Genomic DNA, 18960 nt, shown 5'->3' with positions numbered 1-18960 from the left:
CAGTATCAGCCCTTTCCTTGCCAGCTTCTGTGAGCAGGGCCTGCCTCTGGCTCACAGCTTAACTTTGCTTTATGTTAGCAAAGTCTTGACCATTACTTTAGTTCAGGCCTCAGGCCTCATATTGGGCCTTTGATAAGGGTTTATGTTTCAGGGCCTCATCTTACTACAGGGTGCACCCTGCCCTTCGAGGCCCGTTGGTCCTAGCCCATCCCACCGCAGGAAGAAGCAGAAAAAGTGTGCCTGCCTAGACAGGTTGCACTGAAGCAGCCAATCAGAACCCAGCACGATCAGATAAAAAGAGCTGCAGACCCTGAGCAGGTCAGTTCCCATGGGGACCAGAGGAGCAAGGGTGGAGGAGTGCTCCTTCCTGCTCACAGGAGCTCAAGGCCAAACCAGAGGATGGGGGTTTGGGTGGCACTGGCATTCAGCGAGGAGGATCTGAGATCTTCGGCCCTGAGGGTAGGGAGAAAAGAAAGGGCCTATGTCAGGTAAGGCCCAGGGAACAGCAGCAACAAACTGGAGGCAGTGGTATGTGGCTGCTGTTTATAGGGTCCCTGGGTGGGACCTGGAGTAGTAGATGGGCCTGGGTCCCCCCCACCAATCACTGGGAGAGTGGCCTCAGCCTTGAGACGTGGACAAGGCTCTCTTGGGAAGCCCAAGCGAGGTGGGACTTAAAGGGCCCAGAGATGGGGCTGAAGATTCTGTAAAGGACTGACAGTTTGTTGAACTCTGCTACCCTGGAAGTGGTTCATCCATTTGACTGAATGGGGCTATGTGGGGAAAGACCAAGTATCACAGAGCAGAGGTTTCATAATGACTGATCTCAGTGGAGTGTCCCTGTCTCCTGCATAGCCTAGCTTGTATTCTGGGGTCCAGAAAATAGGACTGAATGCCAAATATATGATTTACCTGCAGTGATCATTGATAATATCACTCTGCTCATCTGCTTCCTTGGGCTGGTGAGGAACAGGATCGTCCTCTGGTTCCTTGGCTTCTGCATTAAGAGAAACCCCTTCACCGTCTACATCCTCAGTCTGGCTACCACTGCTTATTTTCCTCATAATTAATATTGTTGAATATTTCTATTGTTGTAGTTCATCATTTTTTTCTACTTAATGAGGACATTTTCCCTGCTGCCTTTGGTCACATACAGCACCAGTTTGTACCTCCTGACAGCCATCAGCACTGAGAGGTGTCTGTCCTTTCTTAACAACAGCTGGTGCCGATGCTACCACCCAAAACATTTGCCTGTCATTGTCTGTGCCCTGCTGTGGGCTCTCTTCTGCCAGCTAAGAGGATTGGTGTCTTTTTTCTGTTTTTTATGGAACTGAAAAACTGTCTGATGACACTCATACCCATGTCTGGCCTTAAGTGGGCTGCAGCCCACGAAAGCTTATGCTCAAATAAATTTGTTAGTCTCTAAGGTGCCACAAGTACTTCTATTCTTTTTGCGGATACAGACTAACACGGCTGCTACTGTGAAATCTATTCCCCTTATGGTTCTTCTGTCCAATCTGACCCTGTTCTTCAAGCTGATGTCACCATGAAAACAGTATAGGGTATTTCACTCATATCCTCTTCTTCCTCATCTTGTGTGTTTCTAACAGTGTCCAATACCTCCTCCAGATTATCAGTTCTTATCACCAGACTGACATATCTTGCATGCTGACCTCTGTAAATGGTAGCGCCAACCCGGTTATTTACTTCATAGTAAGGAGCTACTGGAAGCAGTGATTCAGAGGCATTGTTGGGGTCACACTCCAGAGGGTCTTTCAAGTTTAAGTAGATCCCAGAGAGGATGGAGAGACCTCCAACGAGAGACCCAATGGAGACAGCCAATTAAGTCCCCGCACACCCAGCCTGGTCGAGCCAGTTGTGAGGATGGAGTTTTCCTCAGATCACAGCATCAAAGAAATCAGAGATGGGAAGGATATTGCAGATCACTTGCTAAATTCTTCCCTCTCCCCCTCCCACCCCGGTCAGGATCCTTCAGCTGTAAATAACATATACAAGGAGGGCTGGCGGCAGGGTGCCAGGGGTGGGATTTCCTGCCAGTGATATAGACAACCAGGCCCTTGGGGCCACCTCCTCTCTCTGCCCATCCCCATATCCATCGGGGCTTGTTAGGGAGGACTGGCTGTTTCACACTGTGGCCCCATGCAGGTGGGGAGGGGATTCCACACTTGTTTCCTTCTCTTATAGCCATTGCATTTTCCTCGTTCACTGCTGTGTCTTTGTGTCCTTCTGGGATTATTTAAATTTTCTAATGACCATATTTAATACTCTGTGGGGCAATGTGTATGTTATGTAATGATATAGATATTTATATCAGAAGGGTAGCCGTGTTAGTCTGGATCTTAGATATTTATAGTTACTACTTCTCTTAAAGTCACTATTTGATGTGAATGTCAAGACAATATCACCTTTCATACCTGTTCTGTTGAAATGCCTTTTTTCAATCTCTTTTTCTAGTAGATGGTTTCTTGAAAAAAGCAGAAATAATTTATTCCCCCATTAATTTTATAAATTATATGGACATCAGATATCTCTTTGGGGATGTGTAGAATATATATCATGGCCCGGATGCTCTGGTATTGGGAAATCTCAAGACACAAAAATCATAACCAAAGTGTCCCAAAAATATGTTATTTAGAAAAATTAAACAATTAAGAAGGTGCAAATTTTCATTGTAATGAACATGGTAGGGTAATGCCCTAAAACAGCAGGAACCTTTCTCAGAGAAACACAACTTCCTGTGATTCTATCCTGTGAGACTTAACCTTGTGCAAGCATTTCCTTTATGTGCAGAAGGCCAGAAGCAGCCAGAAAAGGGAAGCATAGCCCTGATGTTGTCTGATGTTATCAAACTGCCCAGTGGTCATAAGATGCCTGGACACTGTGATCTCTGTGTGCCACTCTGCCCAATGTGAGGAAGACATTTCTATGACAGGACCGGGGAAGGGATTGAGTGTTGGACGCTGCACAGGGGCTGGCAGAGAAATTCTTAGTGTCTTTAAATTACACTGTTACTCAGAGATCTTTCCCATGTAGATCCTACAGTGAGAACTGCAATTAGTGACCGTGAGACAGAGAGACTCTGAAGCAGACCTGCCCCAGCCCGGCTCTTGTAAATACTTGGTTCAGACCCCTGGACGTTGGAAGAAAGAAAGCAAGGTAAGGGCCTGCTCTTTGTCATCATTAATGATATATGCCTGTTCTCTCTGTCTCTCTCAACTCCACTCTTGAATTCTCACCCAACATTTCTTATTCTTGCCATTCTCTGCACATACATGGCTGACAGCCCCTCTCCTTTTCTCTTTCTCCCTTTCTATTCCTCTCTGTCTCCCTAACTCTGTCTCTGTCTCTGTCTCTCTCTCCAGGCTGGTCTGTATACATCGGTCTTTCTCCAGGTCTCTCTCTGTCCCTAGTATCCCCTATGACCATTCTCTCTCTGGATATTTCTCACTGCCACTCCTTGGGATCTAGCTGTTCCTGGACAGGGGGCTGGGGAAGGGTTGGAATCAGGGCCGGCTCCAGGCATCAGTGGAGGAAGCACATGCCTGGGGCAGTACAGTCCGGGTAGCTTTTTTTTGGTTATGCAGTTTCGGTGGCAGTCTGAGCAGGTTGGTTTTTTTTGGTTTTTTTTGCTTGGGGTGGCAAAAATGGGAGAGCCAGCCCTGGATGGAATAATCAGTGAAAAACAGCACTGGGGTGATCAAAGTCAATGATTCTCCTCTGTTTGTTCTCTGGTAACAGGTGTGTGGGAGAGAAGAAGAATAGGAAAGACCAGCGTCCCACAGTGGAGGGTTCACAATGAGTGAACTGAGTCCAATGTACTTGTCTGTGACTATATCCAGCCAGGAGCCTGAGGATGAAAATTATGGATGCACAAAAGATTATTTAACTGCAGTGATCATTGACAGCATCACTCTACTCCTCTGCCTGTTCGGGCTGGTGGGGAATGGGATTGTGCTCTGGTTCCTTGGTTTCCATATTAAGAGGAACATTTTCACTGTCTACATCATCAACCTGGCTGCTGCTGACTTTGGCTTCCTCCTCTGCCTGCCTGGTTTCCTTATAACCTTTAATGCCAGACATTTATTTTGTTTTCCTTTAGTGGGACTTAACTTAATAAACTCATTTCAACTGCTGTCTTTGCTCGCATACAGCACCAGCCTTTATCTCCTGACGGCCATCAGCACTGAGCGGTGTGTGTCTGTCCTCTTTCCCATCTGGCACCGATGCCACCGCCCAAAGAACTTGTCTGCCATTGTCTGTGCCCTGCTCTGGGCTCTCTCCAGCCTGCTGTCAGGAATAGTGTATTCTTTGTGTTTTGTTGATGGAACTGAAAATTGTTGGCTTACGTTCCTACCCATGTATGGCCTGAATTTCCTCATTTTTGCTCCCATCATGATTGTGTCCAGTCTGATCTTGTTCATCAAGCTCCGACATAGCTCACAGCGACGTCAGCAAGAAAAGCTCTACACTGTTATCTTGCTCACTGTCCTTTTCTTCCTCATCTTTGCTGTTCCCCTCAGTGTACAATACTTCCTTGACCTTATTCATTATAGTCATGCTAATGAGCTATCTTACCTGCTGGCTTCTATAAACAGCAGCATCAACCCAGTTATTTACTTCTTAGTTGGGAGCTACAGGCAGCACCGATTCAGAGGCTGCCTCCAGGTCACACTCTGGAGCATCTTTGAAGAAAAGACAGATTAGAAAGAGCGTGGAGAAACCTCCAGACAAGACACAGTGAAGATGTCAATTTAATCTCAGCAGTACCCAGTCTGGGACACTCTGTTCTCAGGATGGAGATTTTTCTAGTTCACATCATCAAAGAAATTAAAGATGGAAAGGACACACTAGGTCATTTGCTAAATTCTTCCTCTTCCCGACCCAGAGCAGGATCCTTCCTAAAGTTGATCCCCAGGTTTCTGTGCAGTTGTAAAGAACACCAGTGGGTCACATGGGACTCAATCCTTCTCCCTTTGGAATCAGTGGGGGAAGTCCTGTTGGCTTGAATGGAAGCAGGAACAGATCCATAATGGGCTCATTAACTTTGTTTTTGAAAAGCCACTGAACAGTAATTTCACTTGTAGTGGCACGTCTCCCAGTGTTGCCTGAAGACTGATGCAGAAGGTGCTTCTATGCAACTCTGGACTCTTGCTTCTGCAGGTTGATATTTGAAACCTTCACCACTATTGCAGTGGAAACAATTAAGAATTACTATGAACTAACCAGTGAGTTTAAATCATCTATTAATAAGCCCTGGCATTTGTGGCATAAGCTTCTTTAGTGATGTTTATTTGCAAATGTTATGTCTAATTTCAAGGATGTAATGTGGTAACTTACTGGTATCATTACTATGTAAACACAAAATATGTTATGTAGTAATATGAAAACAAATGACTACACTGTAGCTGGATTTTAATATAAGAAACCTTCTGAGCAAGAAATATTAACGTATATTGGGGGAATTATCTAGCAATGCTTAAGCAACATTGTTACTAAACACAGAAACAGAAGAAGAACCTCTACAAGGATGGTCAGAAGGACAATGGCTTCTTTGATACCTGTTTAAGTTTAATAACTCTCTAAGAATCACTAGAGTACAAATACATTTTTAAAAGCTAGCAGGCTTTTATACTGGAAGTAGAGATGTTCAGTCTCAGTAGAAACAGAATTTCAACTGCTATTCAGTGCTAATGGAATTAAAAGAACATCTAAGAAAATGACTTGAATAACAGTTAAAACTCCATGGCAGGGGCAGAGGCCATGGGGAAGAAGTGGAGCAGGGGCTGGAGCAGCATGCAGCTGCCTAGGGCACCAGGAAATTTGGTGCCCCAAATTTCCTGGTGCCCTACGCAACCGTGTACTTTGCGTATGGGTAAGGACAGCCCTGTGTTCAGATCTCCAGACCTATATCTGGGCTACTCTCCCAGTCTGTTTACCGATGATGTGTCCACCTGCTCTCAGGGCCAATCCCCTAATTTCAGTTTCAGGCAGCATTTTGCTGTCCCCCTCTGCCTAGCAGTGCCACATGCTGTGTGCCTTCTCTCTGTAGCCCAATCCCTGTACCGCTGATGAGTTTTCAGCCAATTTCCTTTCTCCATTTGGGTTTGGTTAAGCTTCTGCTCCAAAATGCCATTCCCCTCTCTCAAGAAGAGGTGGGCACGGAGCCAGAGGTGGGATTTTCAACCAGTCCTCTAGTCAACCAGGGCTCTGTGGCTAACTGCCCTCTTTGCCCACCCCCTAATCAATCAGGCTCATGGGGACTATCGCACAGTGACCATATGCAGGTGGAATGGAGGCTATACACTTGCTTCCTTGTTTTATAGCTATTGGGTGATCTCTGTCCATTGCATTTTCCTCACTCACTGCTCCTTGATTGGTGTCCTTCTGGGATTATTTAAATTATTTAATGATTAAGGCTGCAAGTCTGTCATGGAGGTCACGGAAGTCACGGATTCTGTGACTTTCTGTGACTTCCATGACTTCTTCAGCAGCAGGAGTTTGGGTGTGTGGGAGGGGGCTCAGGGCTAGGGGAAGGGTTTTTGAGGGCATGGGGGGCACTTATGTGGGGTTAGGGCCTCCCTTCAACTCCTAGGTGGCGAAGGGGTGGGGGAGTTCTACGCACTGCCCGCACCCACAGGCCCCACCCCCATAGCTCCCATTGGACGGGAACCACAGTCAATGGGAGATGAGGCAGTTGGTGCTTGTGGTGGGAGCAGCAGAGGAGGCCCTGCCTCCGCTGCCTAGGAGCTGCAGGGATGGAGCCAGTAGAAATCCCCACCAACCGCCTCCCCCAGTATGAGCAGGGGTCTTGGGTCAACTCCCTGAGCACCCGGAGCACCACTGGACTGCCCTCCCACCTCAGAGTACTCCCACCCAAGTTTTAGTCAGGGTGGGTATTTTTAGCAAATGTCATGGAGAGGTCATGTGCCCATGAATGTTTGTTTATGGCCTGTGACCTGTCCATGACTTTTACTAAAAATACCCGTGACTAAAATGTAGCCTTACTAATTATCATTGTGACACTGGTAGACTAGGTGGCAACTCAAGCCAAGACCCCAGGCTTCACTGAATACTTACAAATGCATAGCTGGAAATCAGTCTTGCTTACCTGTGTGTTAGTATGATTAAAATTGATATTAGATATTAAGTTGATAAGAATTTATTTTGTGTTTAGTCTTTATAAAATGCTGATAGGATGCTTCATGCATTGATCTCACATAATCTCTACAGCCCATGGTGTAAAGCTATTTTAAGTGTTTGCATAGTAAACCTCTAATTGTGTAACTCACCAAATAGGAAATCATTAATTAAAGTAAAGGTGTCATCTTGTGTACAAGGTGGCCCACAGAAGACAATCATGGCATCAAAGGAGAGAGGCCCTGTTGATAGCATTCCTAGCTCCCTTTGGGAAGGAGAGACCTACTCATGAACTCATCCCATCAGTTTTAACTCTGGAGTGGAGGGAATAAAAATCCCTGACAAGGAGAAATTGAAACTCTTTCATGCTGTCTGGACTGTGAGGGGCAAAGATTCCTAAACATAAGAAAAGAGATCCCCAGACTGATTGCCATGGATTAGCCCTGAAAGACATTTGGAATGAACAGATTACAACTCTGTCACCTTTTGAATCACAGATTGAAACTCATTTGTGTATATATTCTTGCTTGCTTTAACCTGTAAATAACTTGTATCTTTTTCTAGTTAATAAACCTTTAGTTTAGTTGTCTTTGGTGTGAGATCTAAGTAGGGTTGCTAACCATCCAGGATTGTCCTGGAATCTCCAGGAATTAAAGATTAATCTATAATTAAAAGCAGCAAAGATTCCTGTGGCACCTTATAGACTAACAGACATTTTGGAGCATGACCTTTCGTGGGTGAATACCCACTTCGTCGGATGCAGTGGGTATTCACCCACGAAAGGTCATGCTCCAAAATGTCTGTTAGTCTATAAGGTGCCACAGGAATCTTTGCTGCTTTTACAGATCCAGACTAACACGGTGTCAAGGTTTTTCCCCACTTTGAACTTTAGGGTACAAGAAGTGGGGACCTGCATGAACACTTCTAAACTTAATTACTAGCTTAGGTTTGGTACGCTGCCACCAGCCAGAATTTAGTGTCTGGCACACTTTCTGTTCCCCCAAAACCTTCCCTGGGGAACCCAGACCCAAACCCCTTGGATCTTAAACAAGGGAGAAATTACCATCCCCTCCTTCCCCCTAGACTTCCTCCCTGGGGCCTGGAGAGGCTTCACACAGAGCTAAACTCTTGGATCTAAAACAAAGAGGAATTAACCATTGCCCTCCTTTCTCCTAGACATCCCTCCCTGGTTGCCTTGAGAGGCTTCACACCCATCCAATCCTTGGATCTTAAAACAAGGAAAATCAATCAGTTCTTAAAAGAAGCTTTTAATTAAGAAAAGAAAAGTAAAAATTACTCGTAAATCAGGATGGAGAATGCTTTACAGGTATCAGATTCATGACTAGAGGACCACCCCCCTCACTTAGATTCAAAAAGTTACAGCAAACAGAGGTAAAAATCCTTCCAGCAAAAGAAACCTTTACAAGTTAAGAAAACAAACAGAAGACTAATCCGCCTTGCCTGGCTATTACTTACAATTTTGAAACATGAAAGACTGATTCAGAAAGATTGGGAAAGCCTGGAATGATGTCCCCTCCCTCTCAGTCCCGAGAACGAACAACGAACAAAACAAAAAACACAAAGAAAGACTTCCCTCAACGAAGATTTGAAAGTATCTTGTCCCCCTATGGGTCCTCTGGTCAGGTGTCAGCCAGGTTTACTGAGCTTCTTAACCCTTTACAGGTAAAAGAGACATTAACCCTTAACCATCTGTTTATGACACACGGCTACCCCTCTGATACTCTATAATTAAAGAGTATGTCATGTGATGAAACCTCCGGGAATATGTCCAACCAAATTTGGCAACCCTAGATCTAAGGTACAAATTGACCTACGGTAAGTGACTTGTGTCTTGGGGCTGGGAGCAACCTGAATATTTTGTGATCTTTGGTTTAAGTGACCATGTATCACATCGTCCAGCTTGCCTGGGTGGCAAGATAGACTGGAGTGTCCAAGGGTCTGTGACTCCATTATAAGATTATTGTAGTTCACATCTATTACTGAGTTGGTGAAATCTAATTATAGAACATACCACCAGTTTTAGAAGGCCTGCCTTGCTTTTTGACAGTCTGCCCTGGGATTGGTGCACGGTCATGAGCCACTCCAGTCAGTGTGAAAATTACACCTAATACTTATTTGGGGAATTGTATATAGTTTTATTATAGAGATATTTATATGTATTTCTTTCATTAGAACACCTTACTTTATCTTGGGTCCTTATGTTTTGGTCAAATACAATGACATCACCATTCAGTATTAATGTCTGTACATTACTTCCTTTAATGCCCACCATGTCAAAAAGCATTTTTTCAGTCTCTTTTTAGTAGATGGGTTTGTAGTAAGAAACAGAAAACATTTATGGCCACATTAATTAAAAAAAACATAATCAGAGGAAATATATCTTTAAGGATCTGTAGAATATATACTATAGGCTTACATACTGTGGTGATAGAAGATTTCCAGACAGACACAAAAGTTATAACCAAGTGGTACAGAAATATACTATTTGGAGAAATTAGAGCAAAATTGAACCATTAAGAAGGTGCCAATTGTCATGCTTATTAACATAGTTGCTTCTGCCCTAACTACATTAGCAGTTCTTCTCAGATGAGTGGCTTTCTTGGATATCTTGGATATCTATTACTTAATCTTTGCAAAGCCATTGGGTTAGGAGATCAGAAGCAGTCAGGGAAGGGAAGCAGATCTCTGACAGTGACTGATGCTGCATAGCTGCCCAGTGATCATGAAAGGCAATAATGGTATAAGCTGTGTCCCACTCTGTCCAGAGTGGAGAAGACATTTCTCTAATGACTTCTGGCAGTGACTGGGTGTTGGATGCTACACAGATTACAGGGAAATTCTTAGTTTCTGGGTAATAGATAAAACTCAAAAAACTTTCTCATGAAGATCCTACACTGAGAAACCCATTTAATAACCATGAGACAGAGCAAGTTGGAAGTGAATCTGCCCAAACCTGGTTCCTGTAAACACTTGATTCAGGCCCCAGAAAGATGGAGGTAAGGAAGGTGAGGGATTTCTCTTTGTCATTATTAATGATACATGACCGTTCTCTATCTTTCTCTTTCTACCCCACTTTCCAAATCTCACCCAACTTCTCTTAATCCTTTCATTCTGTACCCATAGCTAACTGCCAACCCCTCCCAATTTTTCTTTCTCCCTCTTTTCATCTCTCTCTAACTCTAATTCTGTCTCTCCCACCTCTCTGTCCAGGCTGGTCCTCACCCATCACCATTTTTTATGTCTCTGTCTGTAGGTTTTCCCATGGCCATTATCTCTCAGGATATTTCTCCTTCCCACTCATTGGGATCTGGCTGTTCCAGGCCATGAAGCTGGGGAGGGGCTGGAATGATCAGTGAAACACAGTGGTGGGGATATTACTGATTCACCTCCATCTGCTCTCTGCTAACAGATATGTGTGAGAGAGGGGTAGAAGGAAACACTGGCATCCCACAGCAGAGATTTCATGCTGATCCCTACATCTCTGCCCCCGACTGAGCCCAGCCTGGATAATTGGGACCAAAAATAGTGGGACTGGGTGCCAAAAAGATGATTTAACTCTAGTAAGCATTGATGGTGTCACTCTGCTCATCTGCCTCTTTGGCCTTTTGGGGATGGTATCAACCTCTGGTTCCTTGGCTTCTGCATTAAGAGGAACCTCTTCACTATCTACATCCTGCACATGGCCACCACTGACTTTTGTTTCCTCTTCTGCCTTCTTGGTTTCCTCATAATTGTTGCTGCCAAACATTTATTTTGTTTTCTTTTAGAAGATTTTTGCTTAATTTGCTCATACACAGCACCAGCCTTGATCGGCTGATGGTGTTCAGCACTGAGAGGTATCTGTCAGTTCTCTATCCCATCTGGCACTGATGCTGCCCTCCAAATGACTTGTCTTCCATTGTCTGTGTCCTGCTGCAGATTCTCTCTTACCTGCTGTCTGGAATATTGTCTCCTTTTGGTTTTGCTGATGTCACTGAAAATTGCTGGAATATGCCTCTACCCATGTGCGCCCTGAATTTCCTCATTTTCTCTCCCCTCATGGTTCTGGCCAATCTGCTCCTGTTTTTCAAAGTCTGATGTAGCTCACAGTGATGTCAGCAAGGAAAGATCTTAGTTGTTATCCTGCTCACCGTCTTCTTCCTCATCTTTGCTGTTCCTCTCAGTGTCCAGTTCTTCCTTATTATTATCTCACCAATGATGCATCTTCCTGGGATAGCTTAGGGTGCAATCTAGACCAGCGAGGGCTTGTCACTGCTTGACCGGTAACTCTGGGTACCTTAAATGCTTTGCTCCTGTAGCTCGACATCCCAGCCAGCAGACAAGCATGTAGCTCCCTGAGTGTCTGTGTGCTGTGTCATCCTGAGTCAGCACGCTGGCCCCAGCAGCCCACCTACAACTCAAAAGACTCAACCTTTGTCCTCTCCAGCCTTAGTTACTACTTACATCAACAGAACTGATATTTTTCCAGAAAGAAAGATTGCATCTGTTGAATAGCTGCTTGCCATCTACAATAATTTCCCACAAATGATTTTTTACCTGCTCTGGTAGTTAGCAGAGAGGAAGGCAAGAGCAGAATGTCACTTTCAATGATCCATGGCACTCAGAGAGGACAGACTAGTATGGGCATGTTGGAAGTACGGTATGAGGGTGTCAGGCTGGGCTTGTGGGCAGGAACTCACCCTCGGAGCTGGGTTCAACTCCTGCATCTACCAAAGACTCCCTGTGTGACCTTGGACAAATCACTTAGTCCCTTTTTTGCCTCTGTCTCCCACCTGTAAAGCAGGGATAACAATCTTTCTCTGTCTGTCTCAGTGTCAGCCCATTGTGGCAGAGGCTGCCTCCTATTCTGTGTTTGTGCAGGGCATTGCACAATCAGTTTCTTGGTGCAAAGGTCACATAAATAATAATCAGTCAAGTACCTGGGCATCCAACCAGTCCTAACGCCAGAGACCATTCTAAGATGTAACTTGTAAGCCCCAAGGATAGAAACTAATGCCACACAACCCTGAAAAACTCACACTCTCAGTTCTCCACTGATGTGTGCATCCCCTTTATAGGGATGGAGATTTATGAAACATCAAACCTTAATACACATTCTGTATTGATGGAACTCCTGTTGGATAGACTTGTTCATGGCAAAAGCATACAATACCAAGATCTAGGGAGAGGGAATCAGAAAACTGAGATGAATGGAACAGTTCACAGCTCTCCAAGGTATTGTTTCAGTTTGTATTCATCTCAATGGGGTGCTCTCATTCATCTGAGCACATCTCCTTGAAATGAATAGGCCACTTCACATCACTCCAATCCTGCTGCTGATGTACAGTGCCCCTTCCCCCTACAGTAGGCCCAGACCTGGGATAGGAAGTCTGGTATTCTCCTCATCCCCCCCGCCTCCGACCCCAGCTGCCTCCAGCTGGTAGATGTGCTCCTCACAGGCCATCATAGAATAATAGGATATTAGGTTTGGAAGAGACCTCAGGAGGTCATGTAGTCCAATCCCCTGCTCAACACAGGACCAATCCCAACTAAATCATCCCAGCCAGGACTTTGTCAAGCTGGGCCTTAAAAACGTCTAAGGATGGAGATTCCACCACCTCTCTAGGTAGCCCATTCCAGTGCTTCACCGTCCTCCTAGTGAAATAGTGTTTCCTACTATTCAACCTAGACCTCCCCCACTGCAACTTGAGACCATTGTTTCTTGTTCTGTCATCTGTAACCACTGAGAATAGCCTAGCTCCATCCTCTTTGGAACCCTGGTTCAAGTAGTTGAAGGCTGCTATCAAATCCTCCCTCACTTTTCTCTTCTGCAGACTCAGTAACCCCAGTTCCCTCAGCTTCCTCTCGTAAGGCATGTGCTCCAGCCCCCTAACCATTTTTGTTGCCCTCTGCTGGACTCTCTCCAATTTTTCCACATCCCTTCTGTAGTGGGGGGACTAAAACTGGACACAATACTCCAGGTATGGCCTCACTAATGCCAAATAGAGGGGAATAATCACTTCCCTTGATCTGCTGGCAATGCCCCTACTTATACAACCTAATATTCCATTGGCCTTCTTGGCAAGAAGGGCACATGGCTGACTCATATCTAGCTTCTTGTCCGCTGTAATCCCCAGGTCTTTTTCTGCAGAACTGCCACTTAGCCAGTCGATTCCCAGCCTGTAGCTGTGCATGGCATTCTTCCTTCCTAAGTGCAGGACTCTGCACATGTCCTTGTTGAACCTCATCAGGTTTCTTTTGGCCCAGTCCTCTAATTTGTCTAGGTCTCTCTGTATCCTATCCCTACCCTCCAGTGTATCTACCACTCCTCCAAGCTTAGTTTCATCTGCTAAGTTGCTGAGGGTGCATTTTTATCAGTCATCAGTTATCTCCTTCCCTCTCTTAATGGCCTCTCCAGTCCTACCAAGGTGTAAGACTTCCCACACACTAGTCTTCTTCGCTTTCCCTCCCCAGGCTCAGAAATGGTACAGCGTTGCACTGGGGCATTGCTCCAAGGGTGCATAGCTGGGAAAGCAAGTGAGGCATTATCTTAACTGCTTAGCCACCAGGCAGAACTGGGCAACCGCAACTCTGAGTTAAAAGTTTTTGAACAGTGAATTACCTTGTGTTTTGAGGAAGTGGGGATAGTGATAGGGACATGATCTCATGGGGGGAGGAAGTGGGAAGGCACAATGGATTTTTCCAGACACTCCTTGCCACCACTCAATTCCTTTTTGATTGGCTTAATCACAAGGCAGGAGGTTTTAGGACATTTGGGTTCCCCCCTGCCCAAATCATTCATTTTAGAAAACTTTTTGAATTTGAAATCAGACTGATTTCAGGTCTTTGAAAATTACCAATTTCAGCAAACCAACAAACCTTCAATACAAGATGCAGGGGGAAATTTTGAAGCAACCAGCAAAGGAACAGAATAAAATTGATTTTAAAAATGTCACGGACTTTGTATTTTTCCTTCATTTTTTCACCCAGCTCCTGGGTTTTGTGTACTGTATCCAAATGACAGACTTGACTCTGTTTGCTTGTTTGAACAGCTCCCTGCTTCTGAGTGCTAGCAAATGGGATTATCATATTTTAGAGTCCCCCTTCCCTCCCAAGACACAGAAATAGGAGGGTGCTGAGGTTTCTTATTCCCAAGGTTCTGTGCCAGGAACTTTCAGGGTCCCCAGATTCCCTTGAGATTTCAGAACACTGTTACTTTAATCCCAGCTTCGTGTGGAGTATTAAATCCACAGCATAAGGGATCTATGAGTAGGGAGATGTGGGTTTGATGCACCAGCACCCCCCTTGCTTAGCTCATTGGATTTTTGCAATGGCTTTCCAGATAAAATCATGATGCTTGAACATTAGGTGAATAACATGAGAATGATGAGCAATTAACTGCATGAAAAGAAATGGCCAAGCGGTGGTAGTTCTTACTCAGGAACCATTGCTTCGCAGGAGCACGCAGCACTGATCAATGCTGTGAGCACTGTGAGTCTGTCCAGACTGATCTCTTTCCTCCAGCAGCAACCAGCACCAGAGGGCTTGTCTACACAGAAAACTTACCAGCATTACTATACCAGGTTAATTATAGTGCTATAATCAGACCAATATAACTCCCCATGTGGATATTCCTATTTGGAATAACAGTGGCCTTTTTCAGATTAGTGTATTTCACTGTAGAGGGAAAGGAAAAAAATTACTGAGGCAAGGATTGGAATAGTGTGTGTCAGGGGGACTGTGGGTTGGGATTGAGGAGAACTGGCAGAGCTCTGTGGGGTGAGCCTAGGGCTGGAATGGCTGTGGGTTAGGACTGAGGAGCACGAGCAGAGCTCAGGAAGGGGGACTGATGTTGGAACAATTTTTATAGTGGGGGTGCTGAAAGCCATTGAACAAAACTGTAAACCCTGTATATGATGGAAACCACTTCAAGCCAGGGAGTGCTGCCACACCCCCAGCTCCCCTAGTTCTCAGCCCCTGCGTCCCCAACCCTGCCCCAGAGAACTTCCCCATCCCTCACACTGCTCCCCACCATGGGACCTTGACCATGACCTGGAGAGATCTCCTTCCCCTCTCACTGCTTTCCACATGGGACCCTGCCCCAGCCGCAGAGACCTGCCTCCCCTTACACTGCTCTCCATGTGGGACCCTGCCCTTGACCCAGAGACCCTCTTTCCCTCACATTGCTTTTCACATGAGATCCTGAACCAGTCCCACTTTGCCCACCTGTTCTGTTCCCAAGGTAACCTCCGCCCTCACTGGGTCAAACCCCTGGTCCATAGAGCAGCTCCTCCTTGACACAAGCTCCCTGTCCCAGTCCCCCCTGCCAGGTGCTCTGAGTAAGCCCTCCGTGGAGAAAAGCCAGGCAAGAACCTCTGGGAGTGGAGGGAAACTCCCCCCATCAACGAACTGTGGGAGTCCAGCTGGCCAAGGAAGAAGCGATCGCTCTGGGGAGACCCCTGGTCTCATGACATTCTCCCTGCCCAGAGAACCTACTCTGCTAAGGCCACCAGCAAACACCCTCCCCAAGAAGCCGGCAGGAGTTCACCCAGGCAGGATTGTCCTAGCAGCCGGCGATGGCTAGAGAGATCCCAGCCTGTCCGGGTCACCTCCAGCAGTGAACCAGGGCATTTCCAGACTTCCCAGCCGTATGCTGAGCTGTGCTGTAAGGCACTGGCTGCACACACAAGTTATAGCTGTGCCGCTCTGACTTACTGGTATAGATCATGCTGTAGAACCCCCTAGTGGTGACAGAGTTACACTAGCATAAATCCTGGGAACCCCTTGGAGAAATGACCCCAAATTTGGTTCTCTCTCTTTTTCACATACACATGCACAAACACACTCCAATAGCCAGCAAAAGTCTCCTGCCTACACAGTTTAAGCTCCTGGGTGAGTTCACAACTTCCTTTTGTGTTAGATAGGGGGCTTGTGAGGAACTCAGCCTGACAGTATCATTAAGTGAAGGGTGTGTTCACACTCAGTTGCCAAGGCATTTATGATGGACGCAGTCACCAGCTCCTCTCAGCCCAGTCCTTCATTTTCATTAATTTGCTGTCTCAAGACAACTCCTTAAAGTGAGCTGTGGGTTTCCATGGGCTTGTCTACATTTGAGACACTATCGTGGCACAGATGCTGCTGCACAGCTGTAGTGCTTACACGTAGAGACTTCCTAGGCTGATGGGAGGGGTTCTACCGTTGGCATACATAATCTACCTCGCTGAGAGGCAGTAATTAGGTCGACGGAAGACTTCTTCAACCTAGCACTGTCTACCCGGGGACTTAGGTTGGCGTAACTATGCCACTCAGGGGTGTGGATTTAAATAATCCCAAAAGGACACAAATAAAGCAGAGGTGTAATTAAACCAGCCTACTTTTCTAGGGCAGACCAGGCCTAAGAAACATGGTTATTTTGGTTATAACTCCTGAATGGCTGCATTTAGGTAACTGAGTTAAAATTTTTTTTTCATTTTCATAGGACTTAGTTAAGATCACTCACCTGTGCCAATTTTAAACTGTCTCCCTGCCCCTGACCCAGAGACCCTCTTCCCCTCACACTGCTCTCCATATGAGATCCTGAACCAGTCCCAGGGACTGTGTGATCTGTGGAGTGAATGCATGGAGGGTGAGTCCCAGTTTCTGATGCATTGCTTGATGTTTGTCCCCATCCTGTTTGGATCCAATCACTGAGACCACTCTCCCAGCCTGGCTACCGACATGCCCTACCCTGCTGTCTGGACTGATCCCCTAGCTCCTATTTCAGGCTATGTTTTAGGCCTTCTCCACCCAGCTGCACTAACAGTGCCAGAACCTGCTCTCCCCTAAGATGGGTGCCTTCTCTCTGTGTCTCTGCCCCATGCCAGCTGATTGGCCTTCAACCAGTCTTCTGCCCCAGCTGTGCAGGGCTGAGCTTCCACTCTGGATTGGTGTTCCCCCCCAGTGTGAGATGGGCAGGAAGCAGGGAATCATAGAATATTGGGGTTGGAAGGGACCTCAGGAGGTCATCTAGTCCAACCCCCTGCTCAAAGCAGTTCCCTAAATGACCCCCTCAATGATTGAACTCACAACCCTGGGTTTAGCAGGCCAATGCTAAAACCACTGAGCTATCCCTCCCCTCAGTTTGAATCCCTGGCAATTGAAGGCAATGCAAGGGCCCTGCCCAAAGCACCAGTTACAGAATTGCAGAGACAACGTTCTCTAACAGATCTGCCCCAGCCTGGCTGCCTCTAAGAGTCCGCTCCACTCCCAGGGGACTCCTGGGAAGGTGGGAGAACCCAGGATGACACCAGTCCTGCTATTAGCCATGTGATGCTTTCTGCACTTCATCTCTATCATGATTTCACAGATGAATGAGGAGCTGAGGGTTGTGTGTCTCTCCTTTCCCATCAGTTGGGGTTGAGGAGCGGTATAGCTTTGTACAGATGGCTGCTACAGTCTTCCCCAGGCTACCTTGCTCAATCATCAAATATGACAGCTCTGTCCCTTTGGTGGCCACCTTTAAAGTGATCAAGAAAGCAGAATATTGTTGGTTCTGTCTCCTTTTTGCTAACATGTGCATGAGAGACATGAGCACAACATCTTTGCACTTGACTGGGTCCAGCCTGCGTTATGGGATAAAATGTAGGACTGGATTCCCAAACGGCAGTTCAGTAGCAGCCATCAAGAGCTTCACTCTGTAGGGGAATGGGATCTTCCTCTGGTTCCTTAGCTTCCGCATGAAGACGAACCCTTTCACAGCAGACATCCTGTTGCTTACTTTGGCTACCTCTTCTGCCTAATGTTACAACTAACTAGTGATGATCAATATTTCTTTCATGTTTAGTTCAGGAACTCTGTATTCACTGCTGAGACTATATGAGTTTCTGATACTTTTTCATGTAGATAATGAGTTGTATCTCCTGATGGTCATCAGCACTGAGGGGCATCTGTATATCCTTTATCCAATCTGGTGTCAGTTTCAGCAGCCAAAACACTTGTCTGCCATTAGAGGCACAGAGTTTAAGGCCAGAAGGGACCATCGGATCATCTAGTCTTACCTCCCGTATGTCACAGGCCACACTGTGTGTGCCTCACTGTGGATTCTCTCCCGCCTGCCCTCTGTACTGGAGTTGTTTGTTTTGTTGGTTTATTTCACAATGGTGGCAGAATTTAAATGCCCTCTGCCTTCTGGATTTGCTGTTTTCCACTGATCCTATTGTTCTCTTCAATCTGACCCTGTTCATCAAGATCTGATGTAACTCTCAAAAAAGGTAATCAGGAAACATTTACACAATTATCCCAGTCAGCATCCTCTTCTTCCTATTTTTCTCTTTCTTTCAGTGCCCTGCCTTTCCATGACCATTATTTTGATAACATTATTCTTAATATCACTGATTTTGGTTTTGGTTTGACTCGCCTCTACAAGCAGTGCCCTCAACCCAGTTATATAGTTCCTACTCAGAAGCTACCCAGAAGAGATGAGCTAATAAGCCCCAAAGGGTCTTCAAAGATACAGCAAGTCCCAGAGAAGGAGTGGAGACTGCCCAATGGAGATGCAGTAATGGTGCTCTGTTAAAACCCAAGAGAACAAGCTTGGAATATTCTGGAGACATCTCTAGATCGTAGAATCAAAAGAAGTTGAGATGGAGAAGACATAAAAGGGCATTTACTATATCCCTCCATTCCTCTCATTAGAACTAGATCATTCCCTCAGGTGTATTCTCCAGCATGCTGTCTAAGGTCATATCTACACTTCCCACCAGATTGGCGGGTAGTAATCGATCTATTAGGGATCAATTTATCGTGTCTCATCTAGACACGATAAAT

The 18960-nt window shown here is 45.8% G+C and overlaps 1 protein-coding gene and 1 pseudogene across 1 annotated transcript; both read left to right on the top strand.

The window, feature by feature from the left end:
• The first annotated feature begins 3762 nt into the window (after window positions 1-3762).
• LOC116821763 (mas-related G-protein coupled receptor member H-like) lies at window positions 3763-4799 on the top strand. The gene has a single exon (XM_032775177.2). It carries the CDS (start codon window positions 3814-3816, stop codon window positions 4720-4722), a length of 909 nt encoding a protein of 302 aa, XP_032631068.1. The 5' UTR covers window positions 3763-3813; the 3' UTR covers window positions 4723-4799.
• A 5293-nt stretch (window positions 4800-10092) lies between these two features.
• On the top strand, window positions 10093-11397 carry LOC116821766 (mas-related G-protein coupled receptor member H-like; annotated as a pseudogene).
• Window positions 11398-18960: the final 7563 nt, after the last annotated feature.

Source organism: Chelonoidis abingdonii, chromosome 4 (genome assembly GCF_003597395.2).
Source record: "Chelonoidis abingdonii isolate Lonesome George chromosome 4, CheloAbing_2.0, whole genome shotgun sequence".
Taxonomy (NCBI): Eukaryota; Metazoa; Chordata; order Testudines; family Testudinidae; genus Chelonoidis; species Chelonoidis abingdonii.
The sequence above is the reverse complement of the archived record's forward strand: the minus strand, read 5'-3'. Positions and strand labels throughout refer to the sequence as shown.